Genomic DNA, 25,872 nt, shown 5'->3' with positions numbered 1-25,872 from the left:
TATCCTTCGCCACCACCATAGATTGTTCTTCCAACTCGGCGTTGTTGAAAATATCAACTACAGCATCGCAGATCCTGCACACATCTGGAAAAGCAAGGTATTCGGAAAATGCTTTAAAGCTTTGGACGCGCCACCCAATTTCTGCCATCACCTTGTCGTAAAATTTGTACCACTCATTGGAGTCGGTGAAGCGGTCGTATTTTTTGTTTGCCGCCAGCTGCGCTAGCAAGGTGGATTCTAGGACATCATCTCTCTGTTGAAGTTGAACGTTTGAATTAAAGCAAACAACGCTGCCAGCATCCACAAAACCTTCTCTGGTCTCATTGGCATGACAAATACCAGACCCAGATGCAGGCGATGGGAAGTCACAGCATTCTTGAAGTTCCAACGTTCTTACAAAACTCGTGGTGTCCATTTTGACACTGGATCATGAATAGAGCAGGGTTATTTGACGCGCTCTAGATCTGCCTTACGCGGAAAAAAAACTAGCTACTCTTCCATTGTTTATGCCAAGCCCAATTGGGGACTATATATGGTAACAAAGTGATACTATTGGTCAGGTTTAAGTGACGTAAGGAAGTAAGTTTTAAAATGTAGCTGACAAGAAATAAATCTTTCTGAGGGTTTCCGCTTCGTGAACATTCCGGGTGTGTGCTCGGTTTCTTTAATTTCAAGCTAATATCGACACCATGTGTCAGGCATTTTCAGATACTCTATTAGTCAATGTCGCTCGTTTTGGAGTATAGTGAATTCCTTATCCAGCCGGCGAGTAATCGAGACATATCTATCAAGCTTAAATTTGAAAGTATGCCTGCACATTTTCTGTCCCTAGCCTCCTTAAAGGATTATTGCACAGATTGGTAGGTGAACCGAAGCGTAGTGCCTGAATATATCACGCCAGAATGTGTTGACTATCACACCAAATGCTCTCTGAAAGACTTTAAAATCAACTTCACTGTTTGTTTGGAACAAGCCTAGTCTTCTGAGCCATCTGTTATTTACTCAAATATGTAAACCGTTCATGAAGGAAAGGGTGACACGTAAAACATGCCTTTATTAAGGAAACAACCAGTTCATAAATGATACAAATGATCAATCCTGTAATTTGTTGAAAGTAATCGGTGAACTCATGCATATATTGACAAGACCTGACCACCAAAAATAGAACAGCACTCAAAGCTCTACTTTTCAACGATCATTTTATTGCACTCAGAATGGCTGTACTTAAGTTCTCTTTACATTAAGTCGCATCAATTAAATCATCTAATACAGCAATTACTTTCAAGACAGAAAACCTTAATAATAAGCCAGAGTATATAGTAACACAGTGAAATTGAAATTTCAAAACACTTTTCAGTACCGTTTCATTACAAATTGATTTAATGACGACCGAGCTCTTACGGCGGAGTCTACTTTCAAACAGTTTGGCTGTTAAAAAATGAAAACAATTACGAAAGTCACAAGCCACTACTTTAAAATGGTGAACTATAGTGTTCGCTTAGATGATCGCATCACACGTTTCTTAGATGTCGAGATCGTGGACGAAGTCCTTGGCTCTTTTCCCCAACTTCTTTTTCACTTCTTCACGGACTTGAGCATATACACCTTCGTTCAAAGTGAAGACTTGACCTGACTTGAACAGTGTGATGTCTTGCTTCGCGTACGTGAAGAAAAAATAGTTGCTCTCAACTTGGCTGGTTTGGATATAGGAAGCAAGGAAACAGACGTTGACCTGATTACTCTTGTCAACAGTGTAGTTCAAGCTATGTAAACACGGAAAAAAATTCTCGCTTACTATTATGAAAAAATGTCTCAAAAATACGCTTGAATCTTAAATATAAAATTGTTCTCGGTCGACAAGTTTTACCTGTGGTTATCTCTCACGGGTTTTAACCCGTGAGAGATAACTACAGGTAAAACTTGTCGACCGTATCATTGCTTTGTTGTAAGCAAGGGGGTATAGCTCAGTGGTAGAGCATTCGACTGCAGATCGAGAGGTCGCCGGTTCAATCCCGGTTGTCTTGTTTTTGTCGAATTATCCACTGTGGGAGTTTTTTAAATTTTTGCAAATTTATGTCTTTAACCGCTGCCAAAAAATAACTGGTAAGATAGATTTCGCTGAAAAACAAGCTCCAACTAAAAATAGGAAACGCGAGAATATTCACTGTCAGTTTTGCTTTTTGCGCTCATGTTGACGTCATAGAATATCGAAAAACACTGACGTTTTCGCTTGAGCGCGCGCAGATTACTTGAGCTGTCGTCCTAAGCGCGCGTGCGATCGTAAGGTGGCTCCCTATAGTTTAACGATCGCACGCGCGCTGAGGACGAAAGCTCAAGTAATCTGCGCGCGCTCGAAGGAAAACGTCAGTGTTTTTGGATCATTTTCTGACGTCAACATGAGCACAAAAAGCAAAACTGACAGTGAATTTTCTCGCGTTTCCTTCGGTGAAATTCCGTAAAATTTGGCAGATTGGTAGTAAATATTTTACTTTAGTCGGAGCTCGTTTTTCAGGGAAATCTATAAGACCAGATTTTTTGCAGCGGTGAAAGACATAAATTTGAAAAAATCGAAAAAACTGCCTTTACAAACCCTACTTTTTTCGTGTTTAAAATTCGTTTCCCGCTGGAAGCGATGTGTTGTAAAAATTTTGGAAGATTTGACCGAAGAAAATTCAAGAAAATCACAAATAAAGCCACACAAACAGCAAAAATTTTAACAGAGATGATAGCAAAACACTATTTAATCATTTGTCATTACATGTAATAAGTTTGAAAGGACTGGGTGTGAAAGCGAATGCAAAAACAGCATTCAAAACATAACACTTGCGCGCACAACGCCATAAGTGATTTTATTATATGGCTAGCTCCGTGAGCGGGCAAGATGAATCAAATCCTGCGCTGTGATTGGCTACCCGAGCGGGCAAGATGGAGCTATCTTGCCCGCTCGGGACTACCCACCGTGTCCCGCAAGAAAAATTTCCCCGAAAGCCATATAATAAATCCTTTATTGACCAAGCTTGTTCGGTCAAGATGGCTGGATATTGGCCTCGTTCTTTTTTCGCGTGTTTTTGGACCTCGACTCCGTCTCGGTCCATAAACACGCAAAAAAAGAACTTGGTCAATATCCAGCCATCTTGACCTCACACTTGGTCAATAACCCATACACACTATGGAGCCACCTTAAGGGCCCATTAACCGATTCATGCGCGCGCTCGCGCGCCTTGCTAAGGAGGTGAAATTTCACTTCCGGTCACTTACGTCAGCCTGAGCGCGGAAAATAAAAACAACTCAAAAACTTGCAATTTTGCTCACATTTTAGACGTTTTTCTTTGTGTTTCGCAAAATGCAAAGTAAAAAAAGTACAAGCAAAGACAAAATAAGAGAAAGACAGAAAAACAAGAACAGTAGAAAGAGAAAAACTAACTCCGAGTGCCTTTGTTTGATCTTACCGAAGTGTGCTGGTAGTGTAAATTGCGCACGCGCTGATAGGGTAACTTCCAATAGATATCGGGCGCACTTCCGGTTTCTTTAAATACTAAAGGAAACACGGTTTTCATTAAATTCAGCCTTTTTCGACGAATTTCGATTAAAGCTAACGTTGGCAACATAGCTATGCATTCCTTTTTCGAAATCATGCTTTTTTCAGAAAATTACGAATTTTTCAATATTTTGAAATGCTCTCAAAATCTGACCTTTTAGAAATTAAACAAAATCGATGCATAGTGTAATGAGGATTTAAATTAAAATACTAAATCAATGAAAAAAATCCCGGGAAAGTAATTTGCCTGGGAGCCTTTGCATTTTTTTCTGTATTAGTCACATGACCATGGGCGTGGCCTGATGACGTCATCACTAGTGTTACTGATCAGGAAAAAGTTACAACACATGAAATAACTCTGAACTAACTAAAAATGATGAGGTTATATGAGACTAAATTTTCCCTAGCAACGGCTCAAAAAGATCGGTTAATGGGCCCTTAAGGTGATTCCTCACATTTGCATTGCGCATCCTTACTGCGCATAATTTATGGCGTCATTAGCGCGCGTTCGTACACGCGCACATTGAAAACATGGCGGTTTTTTCCAGTCATTTTAATCAACTAATCATTAGCTTTGCGTGAGAAAAGACTGATCTGTTTTCTATTGTTGAAAATTGAATAAATAAGGAAAATAGCAGCTGCACTGTAGTCTTTTCTATTTTGCAGTTTGATAGCCGTGGCAAGCAATTTGGTTCCAATATTTTAACAAGGATTTAGCTGTCTGTCAAAATCAAGCTTAAAAAGTTTATTTGTGTCCGACAGAAGTATTGACTGTAGTTTGAGGCGTGTTTTCATGAGCCTAGAAACTCCTTAAATGTTGAAGTTCATAGACCAAGAACAGAAGTGGGAAGATCTTCCTTTAAACATAGAGTTGCACTATCCTGGAACCTCCTTCCTGATGACATCAAGAACTGTTCAAACCTGACCTCTTTCAAGAGAAAAATTAAGGAAAATAAGAGTGTTCTGAAATCTATCAGCTTTGCCAAAGCTTCCTGTAGCATTTCCAACAAATCTTTCGACTTTCAATATTTTTAATATTTTGAACATTTTAAATGTCGACTTTTGAATATTTATCTATTTCAGCTATCATTATTTTTTCATCCATTATCACTTAATATTTAAGTGTATATTAATCATTTTAGATAGTGCAGGTCCACATCAGGACTTAATGTCTTGCCAGTTCCCCAACCTGCTTTACCAAATAAATTATGTATGTATGTATGCGTGTATGTATGTATGTAGTCTGGGCTCACAAAGAGTTTACAATAACTTGGAATGCGTTCTTGTAATAAGCATTAAATAATGCCAAAATTGGACATTTTTAATGCCTCACTGCTCCTTAACGAGCTTGGGCACCCCACTTTTTTATTTTATAATTAAAGTTCTGATATGATAAATATTCAGTGGACAAAGTTTGAACAAAAATCTATTGGCAGTTTTGGCAGGTGTTTTCTTCCTTTTACTCGTGTTCTCAAATGCCCGTCGTGTTTTATCACAATGTAATACACGGCTTAGGCTTCTTTATTTGTTAAGTATTATTCTTGCGTTAAGTTTCATTCTCTGTGTTTTTTTCATTTCTGCAAATTGCCTTATCTTGTGCTTTATCTTGTTGCGTTATCTTGTAGCCCACCAAATTTAGAGGGAATGGTTTCGTTGTGTCAGTGCAAGTTCCGTCCAGTTTTACAATTTGTAAAGTTTTACAATTTGTCATTCTAGTAAAATTTCTGTAAGTCCGTGTTTGTATTAATTAACTTTCTTTTAGCTTTAGTTCCGTAGTATCGTTGTCAATTACTATTTTGTTTCTATTTTATTTCCTACTCCGCTAGATTTCAATCGACATATTAATAAATTTATTTCTATCATCATCGTCATCATCATTATCATGTACTAGATAATTACTTGTGAAGACTGTGACGTCATGTCCCGCTTTTTCACAGTTGTTTGCGCAAACAGTCAGTTTGTCTATGTAACAAAAAGAAAATTACAAAGTGGATTGAAGAGATGTATTTTATTTCCTTGTGTTAGAAACAATATTTTTACTACTCGAAAATAAACTTCATATCTTCGCGTAGCTGTGTAATATCCTTTATATATTTCCAAGAGAGATATGTAAAGCGGACGATGCCGTTTCTATAAAAGTATCAGCTGCCACCTGATAACATATTTCGCCACTGCTAATTGAAAACCACCATCGTTCCCAGCTTTTCAATTAGTTCAAATCCGAGAGGGCGGTCTTAAATTTCAGTGACCTGGAGAAGAGGTTGCTTTGTCAGGAGAGGCGTTGTTTCCGAAAAAGGTATTATTTATTAATAAATTATTTATTGATGACGCACGTCAAAGATAAAAGAACACAAATATATAATGAGCTCAGCAGAGGGAAAAACTAAGGGGTTTTCTCGAGTCTGCGACGTAGTTCCCCAAGAATGGGACTGTAGTACAAAACAATTGCATATGCCTCGAAAGGTTAAATGTCTTCAGAACTAGGTTCAGACTTGGGTTATTGAACACGACTGTTGCTTGCAAAATATTTAAAGTTTACTGCACCTATGCAGCTTACAAAAATACTCTCGAGTCAAGCATAGAGAACAGTAGTAATTCGCTTTACTGAAACTGTGAAGGACAGGTATGAAAACACAAAGATTACTCAGAATGGCTGTGAAAAGGGAATTATTGACGTCAGTTTCACGCACTTTATTGCCAAAGCCGGAGTTTACGTAATAACTGCAAATGATGGTACGGCAATTGTCAAAAGAACGATTAGAAACCGTTTTGAGAAGTTTATCAAGCGTACAGTTGAATCAAATAAAAAGCAGTGTCCAGGAGGGCCGAACACTTCTCATGAAATGGTAACATAGTGAAGGAATTGTTGCAATAAAAACCTGTTAGAGGTCTTTCGAAACCGTTCTGTGAAGTATATCAAGTTTACATTGAATCGAATAAAAGCAGTATTGAAATAATATTATTTACAAGGCTAAGAACGACGTAAAAATTATCCTGAATACAAGAAAAATATTAATGGAGTTTTCATAATAACTACAAAATGATTGTCAACTCAGTGTCTAAATAAAGGTTTAAAACTCTAATGAAAAGTTTCCTCACTATAGTGTACATTGAATCAGATTCAAAACAGTTTTGAATTAACATATTTTACAAAGTATCAGGTCGACTGACCCTCTGGACTGTAGAGAAGTATTTTCAGTTCCTAGGCTGTTTTTAAAAAATCGTTTATCCAAGGAGGTCTTAAGTCCTTCACGATAATTTCTACTGAAAGTAAAACAGATGCAAGGATTTATGGCGCAATTTGCCATAGCCATAAAAATTGCAATACCCAGAAAGTACTGCAAGTCACCATATGTCCAATACAAAAAAAAAAAGAGGAGAAGCCAAAGTATAGCTAAGGGCAGCATGCATACTGCAAACCCTAACACAATAGCAATGGCCATCTTTAACACATTTCGTTCCCTTTGCTGGCGTTGTTGTCCAGCGCTGGACGATTGCTCACCTGAACGTTCTGTGACTTGAGCTTTATATAGATGGTAATGTAAAGCGTGGCTATCAACACCAACGGGATAAACTTGAATACAATAATAATTGACACAAGGTAATTTTCAATTGACGAGGACTCTCCAAAAGCTTCATTCCACTGCAGCACACAAACCAGTCCTTCTGGGTATTAAACAAGTTTGAGGGTGAAGAGATATGGGGGTGGTAGCCGTCGCCACGATCTAAGTGGCGAGAATGAAGAACGGACACAGCTTTGAACTGATGAGTGAGGAACGGAGGGGATATACCACAGCTCCAAATCGTTCCACTGCTATCAGAACCAGGCTCTGAATAGACACAGCAGTAGAGACATCTGTTAAGAAGCCAACCAGCTTACCAAAGGCCTGGCCAAGAGGACCGGGGATCAGCCAGGCGTCTATGTAGAGAATTTGTATCTGCTGAGGAATCAAGAAAATCGGAGACAGCAGATCGGACATGGCCATGTTAACGATTAGAAAGTTGATGGGTTTTCTCAAGGTGTTGTCTTGTAAACAATTATTCCGATGGAAATGTTTCCAGCCAGCGAAACAAGAAAAATCAGGCAGTGAGCGACGGTTTTTCCGATTTTTTCTGCTGTAGAATTGCTGGGGCAGCTCGTTGGCTGTGTTCCATTCATGGTTGAGTTCAATTTTTCCGACATGGTCGTTCAGTTTCTTTTTCGGCTTTTACGCCCGCAAATGCGTTTTCTTCGGTTTTCGTCTCTTAGTAACGTCACTTTATTATTATCTAGCGAGGGCGGAATGATTGTTCGGCTTCATGTTTATTTAAGACGGTTTCTCCTGAAAAGCCGAGCAATAAAGGCAAATTTAAAGTTACCAAAAACCTCTTATACGTGAAGCACGGTAACTTTTTAAATACAGTTAAAAAGAATTTGTTAAGAATTTAGCTTTCATGTTGGCCCCGCAAGAGAAAGTTGCCCATAATTTGATTGAAACTGCTGACGTTTCACGTCAGTTCACTGAAACGAAATAGGTAAGACTTCATTAAAGTGACTGAAACTTAGCAACATAGAGAACTACTTTACAGGTCTATAGTCACAACATAACACACGCTTTAACTTTCTCGAGCGGCTTGAGAATTTAATGGCAGGATCACTTAGAGAAATAGCTTAAAAGACAAATCATTTTTCATGCTTCCCGCAACATTTAAATTAGGGTTTCCTATTTCGTGAGTAGCTAAATAGAATTAAGTGACCCATCAGTCTGCACTATAAATTGCTTTTCATTTACTTTTCATGTCTTAACATCAGCGAAACTGGCGGTAGACAGTTTCTTAAAATGTCACTGCTGCGACGGCAGCCTGCTGGGTTGTTTTTCAGGCTATGCTTAAAACTTGGTCGTGCGAGAGAGCCTCTTCTACACTCTCGTTTTCTCTCCCAAAAAGCTCGTGTACTTGCTGTTGATGTAATCTTCACTTGTTTTATCGTGTGTGGGCAAGTGTGTTTTTCCCATTGTAATACGTGGAATTAAGTGTTGTCGTACTGGTTTTATAAATATTTATTATTCGTTGACTTTTTCTTTTCAAGTGCAATTATTCACCCATTTTTTTTTCTCTTAGGCCGGATTCTTTGATGCCAGGGGTAGCCGTTATTTGTTTTTACACTTTGTGAGCTGGGTAAGGGGACACACGTTGTAGGGGATGAAATTTTCTTTTGCGTCCCACCTGCCTTTGGAAAATTGTTGAAATAAAATAAAATAAAATAAAATAAGATTTGTCTTTATGGATTGTGTTGGAGTTTGCCGCCATTCTCTGAAAAATTATTTCAACTAGAATTTTCTATCAATGGAGCGCGCCACACAACTAATTCTGGCTTTCCTTTTTTCGTCATCTCAAAAGTTCTCCTTTGGTTGTCTAAATTCCAGACATTTTCAGGCTCAAGACTATTTACATTTTCAGCAGGAACAGCAATCTCCTCTGTTGTCCCGTCTTTACAGTAGGAGACTGATCATAAATTTCAATATTTAAATGTTGCAATATTTAGAGAGCAAGCCCCATCAACTTTGTCTGGTTTTCATGTAGGTCCTCTATCTTGGTCAAATTGGAATTTGGAGTGTTAGTTTTTGTAGAGGAAGGAAAACCGGAAAACCCGGAGAAAAACCCTCTGGGCAAGGCAAGAACCAACAACAAACTCAACTCACATATGGCACTGGGCAGGAATCGAATTGGTGGGAGGCGAGCGCTCTCACCGCTACGCCATCCCTGCTCCCCTATCAGATAACATTTCCAATCTAAGAATACAATGACTGTTTCTCGTTCCTCGTTACGAGTCTCACGATAGCTTGGTTGATGCATCCGATGATTCATCAGCCAATAAGCTTTTTAGCCTTTGATGACGTATAGATCATGCACCACGCCAGCCAAGCCTATATATGGGCGTATACTTACTCCTCAAGAAAAACATTGAACAACGACACATAATGAATACATGAGGGATGGTACTTACAACCGCCGCTGTAAAGTCGGCTTTGAAGGCTTAAAAGTTGGTTAAAAGTTGTCAAATTAAACTATCGATGGATCAAATTGTACACCCAGCTATGTTGTAGATTAGATAGTCTTTAATTTGGGAGCACTTGTTTGATTCCAAACGCGAACAATGAGTTAATCGTCTTGCAAATGTAGCCCCCTCTCACGAAGTACACTGGTCAGCGGAATTCTCATAAAAAGGTTACGATCTAACGACATGCCTGACTGACTGATTGACTGAATGACGGACTGACTGATGGACTGCCTGACTGCCTGACTAACTCACTGACTGACTGACTGACTGACTCACCAACGGATGGACTGACTCACTGACTGACTGACTGACAAAGCAAGTCTTTTCTTTCCGTCAACTAACTGGACTAACTGTTATAATATCCTCTTGCCGTGCTAACACGCGTTACCAATGACTGTAAATGAGGATCCTGATAGCTTAGTAGATCGATACTTTTCATTCTGAGATAATGGAATTACACTATCTCCTAAAGAAATTCTTTTCATTCTCCGTCCCACCCATGCCACAGCTAAGCCATTTGATCAATTGTTCCAATAGCAGTTATCAGTAAGGTTATCGAGCACATGTGTTGAACAGCATTTCTTAAAGCTAGTAACAAACTCAACCGCTTCTTTCGCTTGCTGTCTTCACTGATAGACGGTAAAAAGGGCAACCATAGTGTTAGCATGACATTAGTTACAGGCCAAATAGACCGCCTATTAATCTTCGTTGTTATCAGGGGTACCCAACGGATGGTTTCGGTAAATTATCTGTTCGGAAGGCCTCTAATCCCCTCTGATTTTCTAAAGAGAATTGTCACCTCGAACTTTCGTGATATGAGAAATTTAATGTCTGTTGTTTTCGGATCGTAAAAAAATGTTGTTTTGGGTACCGAAAAAAGGTCAGCTATCACTTTCGGAAAGGCGATAAGACCTAAGGTTTTCGGGGAACGGACAAAAAAGCCTTAATAAATTCGAGAATACCCAAGTTCCCCTAGAATAAACGAACAGATAAAATTTTTTAAGCGCAACCTAAAATTAACCTGCAGAGCTTTAAAAGTACTCCAGATAGCCTAAAACAGCGTTTAAAAGCATTCGAGAGACAATGGTCGTTGGGTGCCCCTGTGTTATCTCCATTTTTACAAATAAAACGGATGAATGCAGGTTTTTGGCCAAACGAAAAAATAAAAAAATTAAACGAGATCACCTTCGGAACAATAGTTGATAGTCTTGGTTTATCACCAGTGTAGCAGAGTTCAGACAACTCGTTCATTTGATTCTTTTCTAAAATGTGGGTCAATGTTACAATTTTGATTGGACACTTTTCGCGCGTTTCTAATGGGCTGGTTTGAAAGCCTTCACGGTAGCTCTCTAATTTCTGGAAGTGCCTGTTTCAAAGTGATCGGAAAATCCAACTGCCCCAACGCATGACCTTTATCTCTCACCTCTAGCTGAGTTCAAACTTGACGCACTGGTTTACTTTGGATTGTATTCCTCCTTGTTAACCGCGCGGCCATGGGCCGAGCGCGGTTCATGGTTTACCCGTGGTTTTTTTTTTTTCGACTTCGGTGTGAGCAGACCCAAGCTTCCACTCGGCCAAATTTTGAGTCACGCAACCTGTGATGTTTACTCGCCAAAAGCTGTTGAAACAATAAATCTCATCTTTCGCGGGAATAAATTAAAAACCCAGCGCTCGTCAAAAATTATATTTTTTCACCAGAAATTTAGCTCGGAACATATACATATTTATATTTGTTTGAATCGTCGATGAAATGACCTTTTCCGGATATTTTTTCCTTCGGGGTCAACCGAAACCTCAGATTACAAAATCACGCCGAACCCACATCTTGCAAAAAAATCTCTTCAAAACCCTGACTTCGAAGCGATATAACACTTCAGCGTTAATAGCTACCACACATCGGCAGACGGTAAATCTATTCCTTAACAATCCAGCTTTATCGTGTTAAAATTTCAGCGAAATCGAACAAAACCAGAATTAATTAGAATTTTTTTGTGACCTCACTCTCCAGACTTGTCCTAACAAAGGAAGCAATGGTCGCCCATAGCAACCGAAAAACACCAACATAACAAAGCCGACGTTTCGGCCAAAAAACTCCACAATTATCGCCTGAGAGTTTAAACTTGAATGGGAACATCTTTTTCGAACCTTTTTCAACTGATTTAGACGAAAGACTGGCCTCGGCGGGCTACAAAAACGACAAAGAGAAAAAACAGAACAAGACAGCAGAACCAGACGATAATATTTCATCGCGTGGCTTTCGACACGAAAACGAAAATACAGCTTACTTCTGGATAAATTCAGCCTTAGAAGCCAGCAACCGGTCCCAAATTACTTTCTGTATCCTTACAAATGTCCTGATTTCCATCTCCGAAAGATTTTGCCCCAATTTTGAGCAAATAAACATTTCGCCGGCGGCGACCGCCATTACGGTGGCTTGCATACTAAATTAGCTAACTTAACAAAATTCTCCCGAGGGGGGGGGATACGACAAATTTGGTGAGAATCAAAAGTAACGCCAATTTTCTGTCACGTTTTCAATCTGTGGTCACTGGAGTGACCAAAATCGATACATCGGTCGGGATAGGGTTTTTTTATGACTTGTGTGACTACTTTGCTAGCCCTTTACTCGTGGAAAACACCAATTAAATTTAATCATGACTTTTAAGAGCAGCTTCGCCTAAATATCAACTAGACTTGGAAATAGCGAAAAAATCGAATTTCTTCGAACTCGCCCAGAATGAAGCCCTACGGGCACTAGTTACAAAAATATCGTTTTAAGTTCGATAAATCAAAAATTTTTTTTTTCCGCAATTTTTTCGTTTCGATGCCCCAAATCGGCCAAAATCCATTGAAAATGAGCGGCATATTCAGAGGCTCGTAAACTCAAAAGCAAAAATCTTCATTACAAACTGATTGCACGTCGTATTTGTACTTCCTTTCTTGTCTATTTAGAGCTAAATAGATCGTGATTTGATTAGAACTTAAATATTTGACGAATTTTTTAAGTCAACGACCCAAGACAGCTTTACAAGAGGTCTACATTTAGCCTATTTTCAAATGCTAAAAAGGCGTTCTGGTACACGGCTTTTCCCGAAATGACTAGTTTGGTCTGAAAGAGCATTGTTTCTTCTTCAAATTACTGAAATAAAATTTTTGGGTAAATAAAACCGTGAGCGCTGAGATAGCGAACTAAATGCAGCACTTCGTCCTGAAAACGTGACCTTTGACCCAAGCGTAACGAAACCAATTACTCCAAGAAAACCCGGAAGAAAAGCAAACGTTCCGTTATTTTGAAACAATTTTTAGTGATATCTCTCCGAAACCATGATTGCAAGAAACTATTTCCAGATATGAAATCTTGCAGGGTCAAAGACGGAGCTAAAGGGCGCATTTTGACACAATAACTTTGTTTGCCGAGAATTGAATTGCAGTCAATTCCAGTGAAATTTGCAAACTTGACGTATGTTAGCCGATACTTACCTGAATATTTATATTAATAGAAGAGTCGTCTTCTTGGATTAACCTTCAAAAGAGGCTGGACCCAGATTTGGAAACCTCTAAAAGAAGAAATGTTTAATATTCCGTGACCTACCCGATGCTATAGATTCCATGCACATGCCAACCGCATGTTTGTCGTAAAACCAACTGAACTCCACTGACAGTTTCCATGGGCAACCCCAAAATAAACAATCCCCAAAAATGTAAAGTGAAATTGGCTGTCTTCATGACTAGTTAGAAGCTAGAGTCAAGTTCCATTACCTTTTAAAAAAGCTTGATTCTACTTTGTTCACTCAGTCGTTACTGTCACGTTCGAATACTGCGTAGTATCGGTCACGCCAAAACACTGCAGACCGTGCAGACTGAGTAAGTTTCCCATACAAAGTCTTGTACGCGTTTGTCTATTGAATCAAAAGTCAAATACTGCGCTTGCGCAGCCTGTGGATAAATGACAGACTTTCAGATATATTTAACACTATTTTGTAACTAGACCCAAAAGAAGGAGTCACAATGAAAAGCCCAAACAAGTGTCTGCAGTCTGCACGGTCTCCACTGTTTTGGCGTGACCGATTCGCGGCTTTCGAACGTGAGAGTAGTGAACAAAGTCGACGCAAACAAATAAAATCAAGCACTTTTTAAGGGCAATAGAACTTGACTCTAGCTTCTAACTGTTCAGGAAGACAGCCAATTTCACTTTACATTTTTGGGGATTGTTTATTTTGGGGTTGCCCATGGAAACTGTCAGTGGAGTTCAGTTGGTTTTACGACAAACATGCGGTTGGCATGTGCATGGAATCTATAGCATCGGGTAGGTCACGGAATATTAAACATTTCTTCTTTTAGAGGTTTCCAAATCTGGGTCCAGCCTCTTTTGAAGGTTAATCCAAGAAGACGACTCTTCTATTAATATAAATATTCAGGTAAGTATCGGCTAACATACGTCAAGTTTGCAAATTTCACTGGAATTGACTGCAATTCAATTCTCGGCAAACAAAGTTATTGTGTCAAAATGCGCCCTTTAGCTCCGTCTTTGACCCTGCAAGATTTCATATCTGGAAATAGTTTCTTGCAATCATGGTTTCGGAGAGATATCACTAAAAATTGTTTCAAAATAACGGAACGTTTGCTTTTCTTCCGGGTTTTCTTGGAGTAATTGGTTTCGTTACGCTTGGGTCAAAGGTCACGTTTTCAGGACGAAGTGCTGCATTTAGTTCGCTATCTCAGCGCTCACGGTTTTATTTACCCAAAAATTTTATTTCAGTAATTTGAAGAAGAAACAATGCTCTTTCAGACCAAACTAGTCATTTCGGGAAAAGCCGTGTACCAGAACGCCTTTTTAGCATTTGAAAATAGGCTAAATGTAGACCTCTTGTAAAGCTGTCTTGGGTCGTTGACTTAAAAAATTCGTCAAATATTTAAGTTCTAATCAAATCACGATCTATTTAGCTCTAAATAGACAAGAAAGGAAGTACAAATACGACGTGCAATCAGTTTGTAATGAAGATTTTTGCTTTTGAGTTTACGAGCCTCTGAATATGCCGCTCATTTTCAATGGATTTTGGCCGATTTGGGGCATCGAAACGAAAAAATTGCGGAAAAAAAATTTTTTTGATTTATCGAACTTAAAACGATATTTTTGTAACTAGTGCCCGTAGGGCTTCATTCTGGGCGAGTTTGAAGAAATTCGATTTTTTCGCTATTTCCAAGTCTAGTTGATATTTAGGCGAAGCTGCTCTTAAGAAAGAAAGCTGTTGTTAATAGTGTTATTATTGTGTCGTTGATATCGTTCATGCCCATACATATCCCGAAGAAAGTTGTAGATTAAGACCATTAAGTCATCGGAGATTTGTCAACGGCTACCACTGATGGTGCAATAATACAGTTTGTGTTGATCAAGTGATGTGATGTCTACAGTAAGAAAAGAATCATCAATGACTGCTTTGGAATGTGCACTGCGTTCCGACGGTAGTGCTAAGCGAACAGTTAAATTTTAAAAGCGCGGTTATAAGATCTAACAGATCTTCTTGTTCACTGTTGAAACAGAAGGATTTTCCAAAAGCTAATGAGCTCCGGAAATGCTGGTTAAGTGTGGTAAGTGGGTACATGCAACTTTGCCCATTAAGAACCCTTCTTTTGATTGTCTCTCACCGGAAAACTCTTTGTTAACGCCGGTGAAAATTTCAATTAATCGAACAAGCGCTATCGTTTTCAGAGGTGACAAGAATCTAGGACAGACGTTGTCACAGTGTCCTCCTAAGTTTTCGAGAAAACAAATTCGTGCGGCAATAATACCGTAGGTGGTGACCAAAGAGAGCTTGAAACAAAAGCGCCACTTTCTATTTTTAGTAGTGTGTTTTCCCGGGGGGACACACCTTGTAATGAGGTTCCCTCTAGACCTCACCTTGTACTAGAACACGAAACAACAAGATTACGAAAAGCTACACAATTTTGAGCCATTTCCCCAAGAGTGTCAACAAAGAGTGTAAATAAAGCATTGTTGTTGTCGTTAATTTTGTTAGGGGTCCGTTAGTGTGCCATACGCTACTGGACTTCACGCTCATGTTTGGATTGAGTTGCCAGACCAAAACGAAAAGATTTGTATGCGTTGCCTCAAAACCACGTCCTGTCCAGCAGCTCATAGGTTATAAAGCGGTGCAGAACGTTTAAAATAATAAACCCCTGAAGAGCGCTTTTAAAACAAACCCGACTAATGTAGGTATTATAATATCTCGGAGCGATTTCTCTAGTTTATGATAATTGAATTATAAAATAAAACCATCGGTGTTACTTCCCCCTTATAAAAGTGGCAGAAAAATCATGTTTCTCACTTGTCGGTTCGAGTAACAACAATTTCGTGGCTGAAGTAAAATTTCCCGTGGAACTATACATAAAACCTTGTCTGAGTCCATGTCATTAAAATAGGTTGTCAGACTATTGTGTCTGAACATGGCCAGAAAGGCAAACATTGAACATGTCACTGCACACGCAGGAATTAACCTACACGAAAAAAAAAAAACATCTTATGGATGAGTTGTTCCAGGACGTTGGAAGCCCTCCAGAAGAGAAATTCTTTTCAAATTGTGCCAACTTCCAAGAGTATCGTACGTGAAGGATCCTGGTGCGGGTCATTAGGGCGTTAGACCAGGAACGCCGTTAGGTATTTGTTATGATAAGACTATCGCGCTAGCGCTTACTGCCCTTTTATAACCACGATAACATATCACTCTCCACCAATGAATGCAAATATATTCTCTAAACATTTTATCAGTTGTTTATTTAATATAACATTTTAACAAAGTATTCAATTTGTGTTTGTATAATCAAACAAATAGACACTTTTTTCTTCACGAATGTATAAGTGTAATGAAATTGTAGTATTTTGCTGACAATAAAATCCTCAATAACTCAACCGTTAAGAATTCAAAATCGTATTTCACGAACGTTGTATCTTAGAAAGGTCTGTGATAAATATACACGAGTATATCCGTCCTTATATGACGTTAACGATTAAAAGCGATTCGATACATGAGGCCTTCGTGGCTTAAAAAATCAAAAGTCGCCTTGGATAGCTTCCTTTTTGTCTAAATCTGTGTTTGAACCCGATGGACGAATCATTGAAACTAGTTGCCTCATCAGTTGGCCCAGCACCGACAACCATTGTGTGCAATATGTTCACATTCCGAGGATAGTCCCCCGTGCTTTGTACTTGATAGAATAGGTGATAATTTCACCGATAAGTGGCTTGTCATATGTGGATGAAAGATTTGAAATACAACTGTCCTGCAGTTCGTGTATCTTGGAGAGGTAAGGGCACGCTACTCGTAATCCTCCCAAATATATTCCCCGAGGTCTAGGTCCAACAAGTTGTCTAAAAAAAAAGGGCGGAAAAATGATACATCAATAAAAACATGAAGCAAAAACAAACAAATGCAGCTTTTACGGATTTTCTCTTGAGGCCTCCGTGATAAGAGATTGCGCGCCCGATTCAAGCCTCTTTACAGGCAAAATTCAGTCGAAAAGTTTTACGTTCATGCAGTGCGTAGATGATTTCAGACAGCAGATAATGCGAGGCGACCAAGGAAGGAAGCGATTAACTGGATAATCTTGGATGTTTACATTAACAATGAAAGGGTAGAATTATTATTTGTAAACATGTTTCAAGACGACAACGGTTATCTTTCTACACATCTTAAAAATTCCCTTCCTCACTGTTCATGGAATATTTGCGGTGAAAATTACGAAGCAGGAGCTGAAATTTCCCTTCCACTGAAATAATTTTAAAATAAAGGATGAGATATGTAAGATTACCAGACCTCCCAGAAACCTGAGCTGATGACACTGATCCCCGTCCCACAATAATGGAGTGAGTGAAAAAATCAAGGTGTATACCTTCATTGTCAGAGAATGGTTCAAACAATAACTGTGGAAGACCTGCAAGACTCAAATTGTCGTCAAGGCTTGGGAAAGTTGGAATAAGCTCCTCGGTAACGATTCTCTCCAGACCTTCAGGCGTCGTCTCCAGAATATCTGTCAGGCAGGAGATGTACACAGCAGCCAATCGGATGGTCTCTGTTTTCGAGGGCTTCTTCTCTCCAGGAAAAAGTGGAATTAAATCACGGAGTCTCTCAATGTGCGCGTTGAGAGTTTGCACCCGGCATCTCTCACGTGCATTGGCCATTCTCCTCTGCCGGCTGACTCCAGTCAAGCGAGGTCCTCGCCTCCTAGGTTTCTTTTTCCCTTGGTTGCTACAAGGCTTTGCTGTTATTGTGGACTCCATGGCTGGCTGCTGTGTAATGAGCTGCACACACAAGTGATGTGTGTTTTAACTGAGGCGTGGGTACAGTATCGCTAAACGAGCTACTTATCGCAGCATTCCAGGGCTTGGCTTGTCAGCTGGGTTTCCATTTTGAGCAGACATCAAAACGGAACTCATTTGACACTATTATATAAAGTCCAGAAACATAAACACATGATATTAGCCAAGATAACGCTCCTTTCGTGCTCCACGATGTAACGTGCGTGCATTTCGTGCTACAACCCTTTTCTTGCCCCCCATTCCCTAAAACGCCACACAGAACAACGACTTAGTTTTCCTGTGATACTTTCTGCAGATATCGTTGGAGTCATCTAGGCCCTTTCTCCTTGTCATTTCAAATGAGAATATGTACCATTTGAGTCGTGCCTTGTGTGGGATCGGAGCTTAAACTCCTCCGCAGTAATAATTAAAAAACACTTTATGATTTGTGATTATCGGTAGCTTATGGCAATACCCTTGAACGTGCTGTTCAAGGACAACGATATCCCAAGCTTTTGGCGCTAGGTTTGGAATCACTTACATGTTCAACTACATCTGTGTCAACGCTTCTATAAACTCGATCGGAAAGACTGAGCATTTCTATCAGTAGTTGGTATCAGACACTGTCACGAAGCATCATGCCTGATGTTACACACATGCTACTACGTTTGCAGCTGACTTTTTGACCTTTCGAGGTTTGTTTTTTTTTTTTTTGCTTTCCGTGTTTATTTGTATTAAAAACACTAGGCCTAAAAGGACTCTATACAATCACGCAAAATTCCATCTGGGAAAATTTTCAGACTAGGAAAAATTCCTTTGTCAATTTAAATAAGACTGGTTTCCTGTAGGGCAGTGCCACCAACCTTGAGGTTTTAAGTGTCTGTAAATTCTGAAAAAATTGAAAAGAAAGTAAATCGCTTTGAGTTTTCTCATGCGCGGGCCTACACCTGCAGTGCGCATGATACAAATTATGTTTGAATGTAGTTTTGAAAACTCTCGTTTGGAACAGTTTGTTAGTCGTGTTACGTTGCCCAATGCAACGAGCTCCCTCGTCAGTCCAAACGACTTCAATTCTAGTGTTTATTTAGCAAACTGCGAAGTTATCAATGCTATAGATGCGAGAGCTATCAGTGTACCTCAAACGAACGAAACTAGAGGAATTTTCTAACCCAGCGATGAAAACATTTGTTTGAACATTCCACTTAACACGTGTTCAAATTAACGATTTTGACTTTTGCCACAAAGTTCTAATTTACGAGAGTTTATCTCTCGGGAATGAACAATATCCTGTATCATTAATCTGAAAGATCCTTCAGAGATGTGTGTTTAATTAAGACTGCGCTCTGCGAGATTATTTGTTAGCCAAGAAACTCAGACTCGAGGAGCCAGTATTGCCCTAAACCAGATTCGCCGATATCGTGCTTCGATGCGTAAAGGTTGCGGTGCCTACAAAAACATTGATAACATTTACAGCTATTTTTACATTATTCCTCGCGGTTATGTAGCCAGAACATGCAAGCAACCAAATACGGTATTTCATAATTCTCTTGCTTTTTATTAGATAGTTCTGCCTTTTGTCGAGAGAAAAGATATCTGTTGAAAATACTCCAGAGAAAGGTGGGGGATTTTAAACACAAAGGAAAACTTTCCTATATTTATTACTGTTTCTAACAAGACGCGCCTTTTTTTTTTTTTGTTTTGCTTTGTTTTGTTTTGTTTTGTTTTTTATGGATATTTCTCTCCAAACTTCGTAGCTAGCGAAGCTGGAATAAATTTCTAGAGTTGGCGTTGGACGAAATTTGACCAACGTTTTTGCCTCTTATCGCGAATTGTATTTCTTACCAGTTGATGTGTCGATAAGCTTTCTGCATTTGATTTAAGCCCCAGCAGATAAGAAACGTTTGCCAAGAAATCGCTGAGCGGCGGCTGAACAAAAGGCTGTGGAGCAATTTCGGGTCACCTTGGGTGTGGTCCAATATTTGTTGAACTCTGCGATATTCCATGGGCAAATATTAGAGGCGTTAATGTTTGTGATTTGTGATTGCTTTATTAATCGGCTTAATGTTTTATTTTTCGTCCACGCTTTGAATCCAAATCAAGCGATCGATTCAATGTTGTTCGCAATTTTGATCTTTCAGTGAAACTTAGGTGTGAGTAAGTAGTATTTGAACTTTCTGTTCTTACTGCTTTCACTTTTTATCCCATCTTTTCGCTGAAAGGGTTTATGTTAGAAAAAGGATGACGCAATATGTCTGGACTGGCAGGATTTGAATTATTCAGCTTGGAAGTAAAGATGGAAGAAATAATAAAAAAAAGTAGCAAGGTAACCCCTAATTCAGTTTCCAACATGTTGACGTCTTGTTATGTCCATGTGCCAGTTGAAATGAATTATGAGTTATGCCATCGTAATGAAGAACTCGATTTTCTGTCATACTATTATCTGCATATTATAAAAAAACTCCGTACCCGCCTCCTTACCCAAATTAATTACGGGTCGTTTGTAAAAGTTTTATTTTCGGAAACCGCAAGTGACATAAACTGTGGAAATGAACCCATGAAGCAACCTTTAATTAATATGCTATCTTACAAATGAGACAAATAGTTTAATTAGCGAAGATGGTAGCCTTTCAGCGTTATACGTTTACTGATGAAGAATATCCCGTCCCGTGCAGTCTTGTTATTCTGATCATAAATACCATGCTTATATCTTTTGCAAAATCGACAGAAGGCATATCGCACACAGTTTCAGTTTACGTTTAATTAAAACAGGCCAACACTAGGGTTGAGATAGATGTAAGCCCTTTAACTTAAAATAAACGATAAAATAAACAGAATCAGTTTGGTTTAATAACTGCTTGGCTAAAACGGTGTGTTGTTTACACGCGAAAAAATGGCCTCTTTCTGTTGTTGCTTTTCTTCGTTTTCTCCAACTAGGAATATATCTCATTCACGCAGAGTTACGCGGCAAGGCTAGGGGCTTCAGGCAAACCCTTGATTTCACTTAAATGAAGAATCACTGACGTGTGAACAAGTAAGCCTCATTAGCAAAATTTTCACGAAAGCACATTTATGCATCTTCTTTCGAAACTTTTCGTTAGTACCTTATCAGTGTGAAAGTACCCATGACCAGCGCTAAATGGACACTTAGAATAATGATTGAGAAGATCCAGTCAATCACGCGTGTTCTTTAGGCGAAAAGAATCAGTGAAAGCCGGTTTACCTGTGAATTGCACCATGTTGGCCAACGGCCGGAATACCAATTGATACAAAGAGAACAGCACGGAGTTGTACTTAATACGCACATCCGGGTGATAGTAGTGTTTAAACAGTTATATGATAAATAAATAAATAAAACGAGAGCAGGGGCCGGTTAAACTGTCTGTAATTATGGAGGATTGTGCAACACGGGAAACTGAATAAGTCAAGGATTCTTTTAAGTCCATGTTAACGGGCAGATTCACAGTATACAGTAGATAGCAAACGAGGACGCCTTCTGATATCAAGTTGTTGTCCTTTTCTGTCTTCGTTGTTTTTTAATCGCTTAAAGTGGGGCATCGATACTGTTTTGCTTAATCTTAGTTAAGTGCCGAATAGCAATGCTGACAAACTGCTAACAACACCAATATTTAGCCCATCCCCAAACACTTAGCCCCACGATCGAGTAAAATCCACTAAGGGCAATCAAACATAGCTGCATCCAACAGGATCCAAGTTATGTGCAGCGACAGCGGGGTCAGGTAAATCGGTGAATGCCATCGAACGCGAGACGGAGCCAAATTCAAGGAGAAAATGTCCAAAGAACCATTATTTGAATCCTGTTAAGTTCTGTGGTTTTAGACTTTTGGAGATTTTTTACTTTATGATGATAATAATGTAATTTTGGTGCCTTCATTATAGGAAATAACTGTGGGAAGTAAATGTTTACAGCCGATACGTAAACTGACAACCGCCCACGTTATTTTGAACCCGTCTGCACGGGAGGTTTTTGAATTGCAAACAGTTTTTAAACGTGTTCAGTTTTCAAGTGATGCAATTAACCAGAAAACCCAATCGACTTTCAAAATGAAAACTCCATCAGTTCGAGTACACCTGAGAAATTAAGAAAGATACAAATTTTTACAAAAACATAGCACTGCCGTAAATCATAGAATGAATTGACCCCCGCCATGCGCTCGATGGTAGGGAATTTAGTTGAATCTCATAAAATAATCCGGCACTCGGATTTTAGGATATGTTAGTTAAGTAAGACACGCTTATCTCGTACATGGGCTTAATCAAATGACAAGGGTGTTGGTGTCCAATCTTTACTTTATTTGTGAAAAAAAATTACCAATCTTTTTGCTTATATTTGGGAGCTAACTGCAAAATACAAGCGTAGTTTATCATCATAAAAAGTCCTGTTGATATAGTGAACTTTCTCATGGTGCGATTCCCCTTGTTTGGTTGCATCGAAACATTGTTCCTTCGGGTATTCTCTAAGAACCATGCGGCAGCATAAGTTTATCTCGAACACGTAGAAGTTGGTAAATATAGACGACTTAGTTTACTTTATACTGTTTACTTAGCTTTCACTTTCCCACGCGCGAAGCTTGTTTTTATGATAACTTGTTTGAGTAAGATGGATATCATTTATTAAAACAGTCAATAGTTATTTTAAAAAAGCTCAACACTACTCTCGTCGGATAATTTAATTACTTGCACGCTAATATGTAAAACAACTTCAGGTTTGAGAGAAAGTAAGTGGAAATAAGTAAGCTATGTCCTAATATTGAGACCTCAGGGGTGGAAGAAAACGTCAACAGGCTGCGTGATAAACAGTAACGACTTCAAAATGACGAGGTATTTGATAACGTTGATATTTTTCACAGATCACTGGATGGTACATTCCAAGCACTCAAGAAACATTAGGCCATCCAGTTTTTCTACTAATGTACACTTGATACTCTGGTTACATTTTGAACTTTCAATGTTTTAAAATACTGGTGATAGCTCGCTGCCAGCGCTGCCACTTAGTTCGTCCTCTTTCCAAAAGAAAACTGCCAGTTCTGTGACAAATTAAACAAAGAGAGCAAACAACCTCAGTTTCTAATTATCTTCGATATCAAAAAGGCTTATCTCACTCTGGTTAAATTGCTTAAGAGTTGAGCAAGTGAGATATATTTTAATTATAAAAGGTGTAGTGTTTCCTTCATGGAGCAAATTCTTCTCGTAAATAACGCTTTGCAAACAATTATAATTTTGCCATAAAGGTCCTGTAATTATTGTTACCAATTTGTTGTTTCTTAAACGAGAGGTTTCACTCTAAATGATCGCATGTCAAACGTTCACGACAGAAAAATAAATCACATAATTACGTTACCTCCCGTTTCGACGTCGAACGGGTCGAACTCCAAAGAAGTTACTGACATGTCCTCATCCAAGCTTTCTCGTGCCACCATTTGATGATGATCAGGGTTTTCTATGGCTAAGAGCTCTGTCATATGCGAAATGTAAAGAGCTGCGAGCCGGATTGTATCCGTCTTGGACGGTCTTCTCTCGTTCGGAAATAGCGGAATGAGATCTCTCAAGCGATCTATACTCTCGTTGATCACATGGACACGATTCCTCTCCCGTGTATTTGCAATTCTTCGCTGCTTGCTGAGACCAGTCAACCTGCGACCACGCCTCTTTGTCTTTTTCTTTGCAGTCGTTGTTCTTGGAGTCTCATCCTCTGCTACTTCGCTGTCCATGTTGTTGCCCGTGCAACGTACATGTAATTTGCTTTAAAGTATCTGTTTTCTTTTAAAACGAAGACAGCGCTTCAGCAGCCAGATTGTTGATCACTATCGCCGGGAAGGCATTTTTAAGCTATTAACCACCGTGTCACAGACGTCATAGCTGGAGCCTTCTTGACTGCGGCTCGATGATATTATTATCTAATAATTGAAATTGCTCTTTCGAAAAGAGAAAATAATCCAGTTATTGAATCTGCCCATTTTGAGCATCAATCGAAACTCAGTGGGCGATTTGAAGTCGTGCAGTCATGCAGCCTTGATAAAAATCTACTCGCTCAATTCGTAATCTAAGCAAACATACCTCAAGGGGTCAGCAACGTTCACAAGATTGCGTCCGCGATACTTGATATGTTCCTTGTAGCTGGGTGTCACGGAAGTGACACTTAGTGACCTTCTATCAGCAGCTAATCCAGAGAGTTACTCGAAAATAAACTGTGGTGTGTAACTACACTGACGTAATCTAATTGCTCCTGCGTCAGAAGTTTCGAGCTTTCTTGTTTCTATAGGAACAAGGCTGAATTTTCATCTTGAACTTGGAGCACGATGCCAGCCCCTTTCAGAATATTGTTTTAATTCCACTAATTTGTAGACGTAATAACATAACAAACGTGTGTTTTATCGTTTTAATATTTCTAATAATTTTCATTAATTTAGGGCAAAGGGGAACTAGGTGGGCAGGGATTAGGGAGAAGAGATTGGGGTACGTGATCACACCACCGAAGTCTGGATTTCGTTCCTGTTCATCTCGACTGGATTGAATGCGGTATTCAGTTGAATGAGCTATTGTTCAAGCTTAGCTAGAATAAATCTCACAATATTAATAATTCCAAATTAACAGTCGATACTGCTTCTCAACAGGGATAAAATGCTTGTCGGACTCTTAGAGGAAAGGCATGCTGCAAACAGTCAGCATGTACTAGCTTTTCCTTTGAACATGCAATGGACTGGTCTGCTAAGACGCATAGAAAGTTCTCTCAAAAGTCAAGGAGCTGGTCCATGGAATACATAGGATCTAGAGTATAAAACGAATTACCATTATCGTCGCGTCCGGTCTCCAAGTCCGTTATCTTCAAGTGGTTTATCTAAGCTTCTTACTATCTCAAACAAAAACCCGCTTTCTGTAATTTTATTATTTCTCTCTTTTTTTTTTTGTGGTAACTCTCTGTCATGGTCGCTATGCAGTCTCCAGCATTCGCGGCTATTTTCGAACTCTGGCGCGCTATCTCGAACCAAACATGAAGGCCCCCCCCCCCTAACTTATCTTGAGTGAATAGACCTGCCTTTACAAACTGGTGTAAATTGTTTTAGCAAGATACCGACTTCTAAGGCCCTGGCATGTCTTCAAGGAGCAAGTGTAGTGTTATCCTGGCTCTACCGTCAACAGCTAGGCCGAAGGAAGGTCCAGGATCACCTGAGAAGGATTAACAAGCTTCAAGTACATAAACCTAATAGTAATCGTGTTTGCTTAAAATCAGTGAAATACTCAGTGGCCGTTACTTGGAATAACATTTCTGACACCTTAAGATCCTTGAACACAATGTCACCGTTTTACAAAGCTGTCCGCAACCTTAGGTTTTAGTTTGTAAATTATTTTTCTATAGGTTAAAATCACTACTATGGTTATATCTTGTAATTTAGTCTATTTTCTCTTTTTTCCTCCTCTTTAATCTGAATTTTACTTGTCCACTATTCATTTCTCGGTAAATTAGCATATTCTGTTACTAGAGGCCTTATCAGCCTCACCAACCCGAGTACAAATAAAGCTGTTATGTATGTATGTATGTAAAAAAGTAGGTAGGGGTACCAACTCAGGCAACGAAAATTCATTTTAACACTAAACTAATAGGCCTTATCACGGTTCTCGACGCCATCTTGTAGGGTCAGAATTTAGAGCATCGTATGGCAAATAACTATTTTTAAATATTGATTTTGAACAACTTATGAATCGCAACTTTACCATACTAGGTAGCAGACTGTGTTCATCAAATTTGAAGGACCTAGCTGGGCTAGAACACGTCTCAGTTAATAGTTATAATTTCCCATACATTCCTGATTTGTATTTTTTTTCCTGCGAACCGCGTCTACCCAGCCAAATTTACAAACAGATGTATGGAAAATTAGAAAAATCAACTGAGCGTCTTCCAGCCAAGCTACATCCTTCAAACCGTGGTGAATACAATCTTCTACCTAGTATTTTAACGTTGCGATTCACAAATTTTAAATTGTG

General features: G+C 39.2%; 2 protein-coding genes and 1 non-coding gene across 3 annotated transcripts; 1 reads left to right on the top strand and 2 right to left on the bottom strand.

The window, feature by feature from the left end:
* The first annotated feature begins 1,953 nt into the window (after positions 1 to 1,953).
* Positions 1,954 to 2,025, top strand: Trnac-gca (transfer RNA cysteine (anticodon GCA)). Its single transcript has one exon. It is a non-coding gene; the product is annotated as a tRNA-Cys (tRNA).
* A 13,405-nt stretch (positions 2,026 to 15,430) lies between these two features.
* On the bottom strand, positions 15,431 to 18,276 carry LOC145487021 (transcription factor Atoh7-like). The gene is made up of 2 exons (XM_081465727.1): positions 17,466 to 18,276; positions 15,431 to 16,944 (listed from the first exon to the last, which is right to left on the bottom strand). Exons 1-2 carry the CDS (start codon positions 17,851 to 17,853, stop codon positions 16,892 to 16,894), a joined length of 441 nt encoding a protein of 146 aa, XP_081321853.1. The 5' UTR covers positions 17,854 to 18,276; the 3' UTR covers positions 15,431 to 16,891.
* A 1,018-nt stretch (positions 18,277 to 19,294) lies between these two features.
* LOC145488179 (uncharacterized) lies at positions 19,295 to 24,206 on the bottom strand. The gene is made up of 2 exons (XM_081466983.1): positions 23,231 to 24,206; positions 19,295 to 22,916 (listed from the first exon to the last, which is right to left on the bottom strand). The coding sequence occupies exons 1-2, from the start codon at positions 23,598 to 23,600 to the stop codon at positions 22,843 to 22,845; spliced, it is 444 nt and encodes a 147-aa protein (XP_081323109.1). The 5' UTR covers positions 23,601 to 24,206; the 3' UTR covers positions 19,295 to 22,842.
* Positions 24,207 to 25,872: the final 1,666 nt, after the last annotated feature.

The sequence above is a fragment of the Orbicella franksi genome, chromosome 5, assembly GCF_964199315.1.
Source record: "Orbicella franksi chromosome 5, jaOrbFran1.1, whole genome shotgun sequence".
Lineage (NCBI taxonomy): Eukaryota > Metazoa > Cnidaria > Anthozoa > Scleractinia > Merulinidae > Orbicella > Orbicella franksi.
The sequence above is the reverse complement of the archived record's forward strand: the minus strand, read 5'-3'. Positions and strand labels throughout refer to the sequence as shown.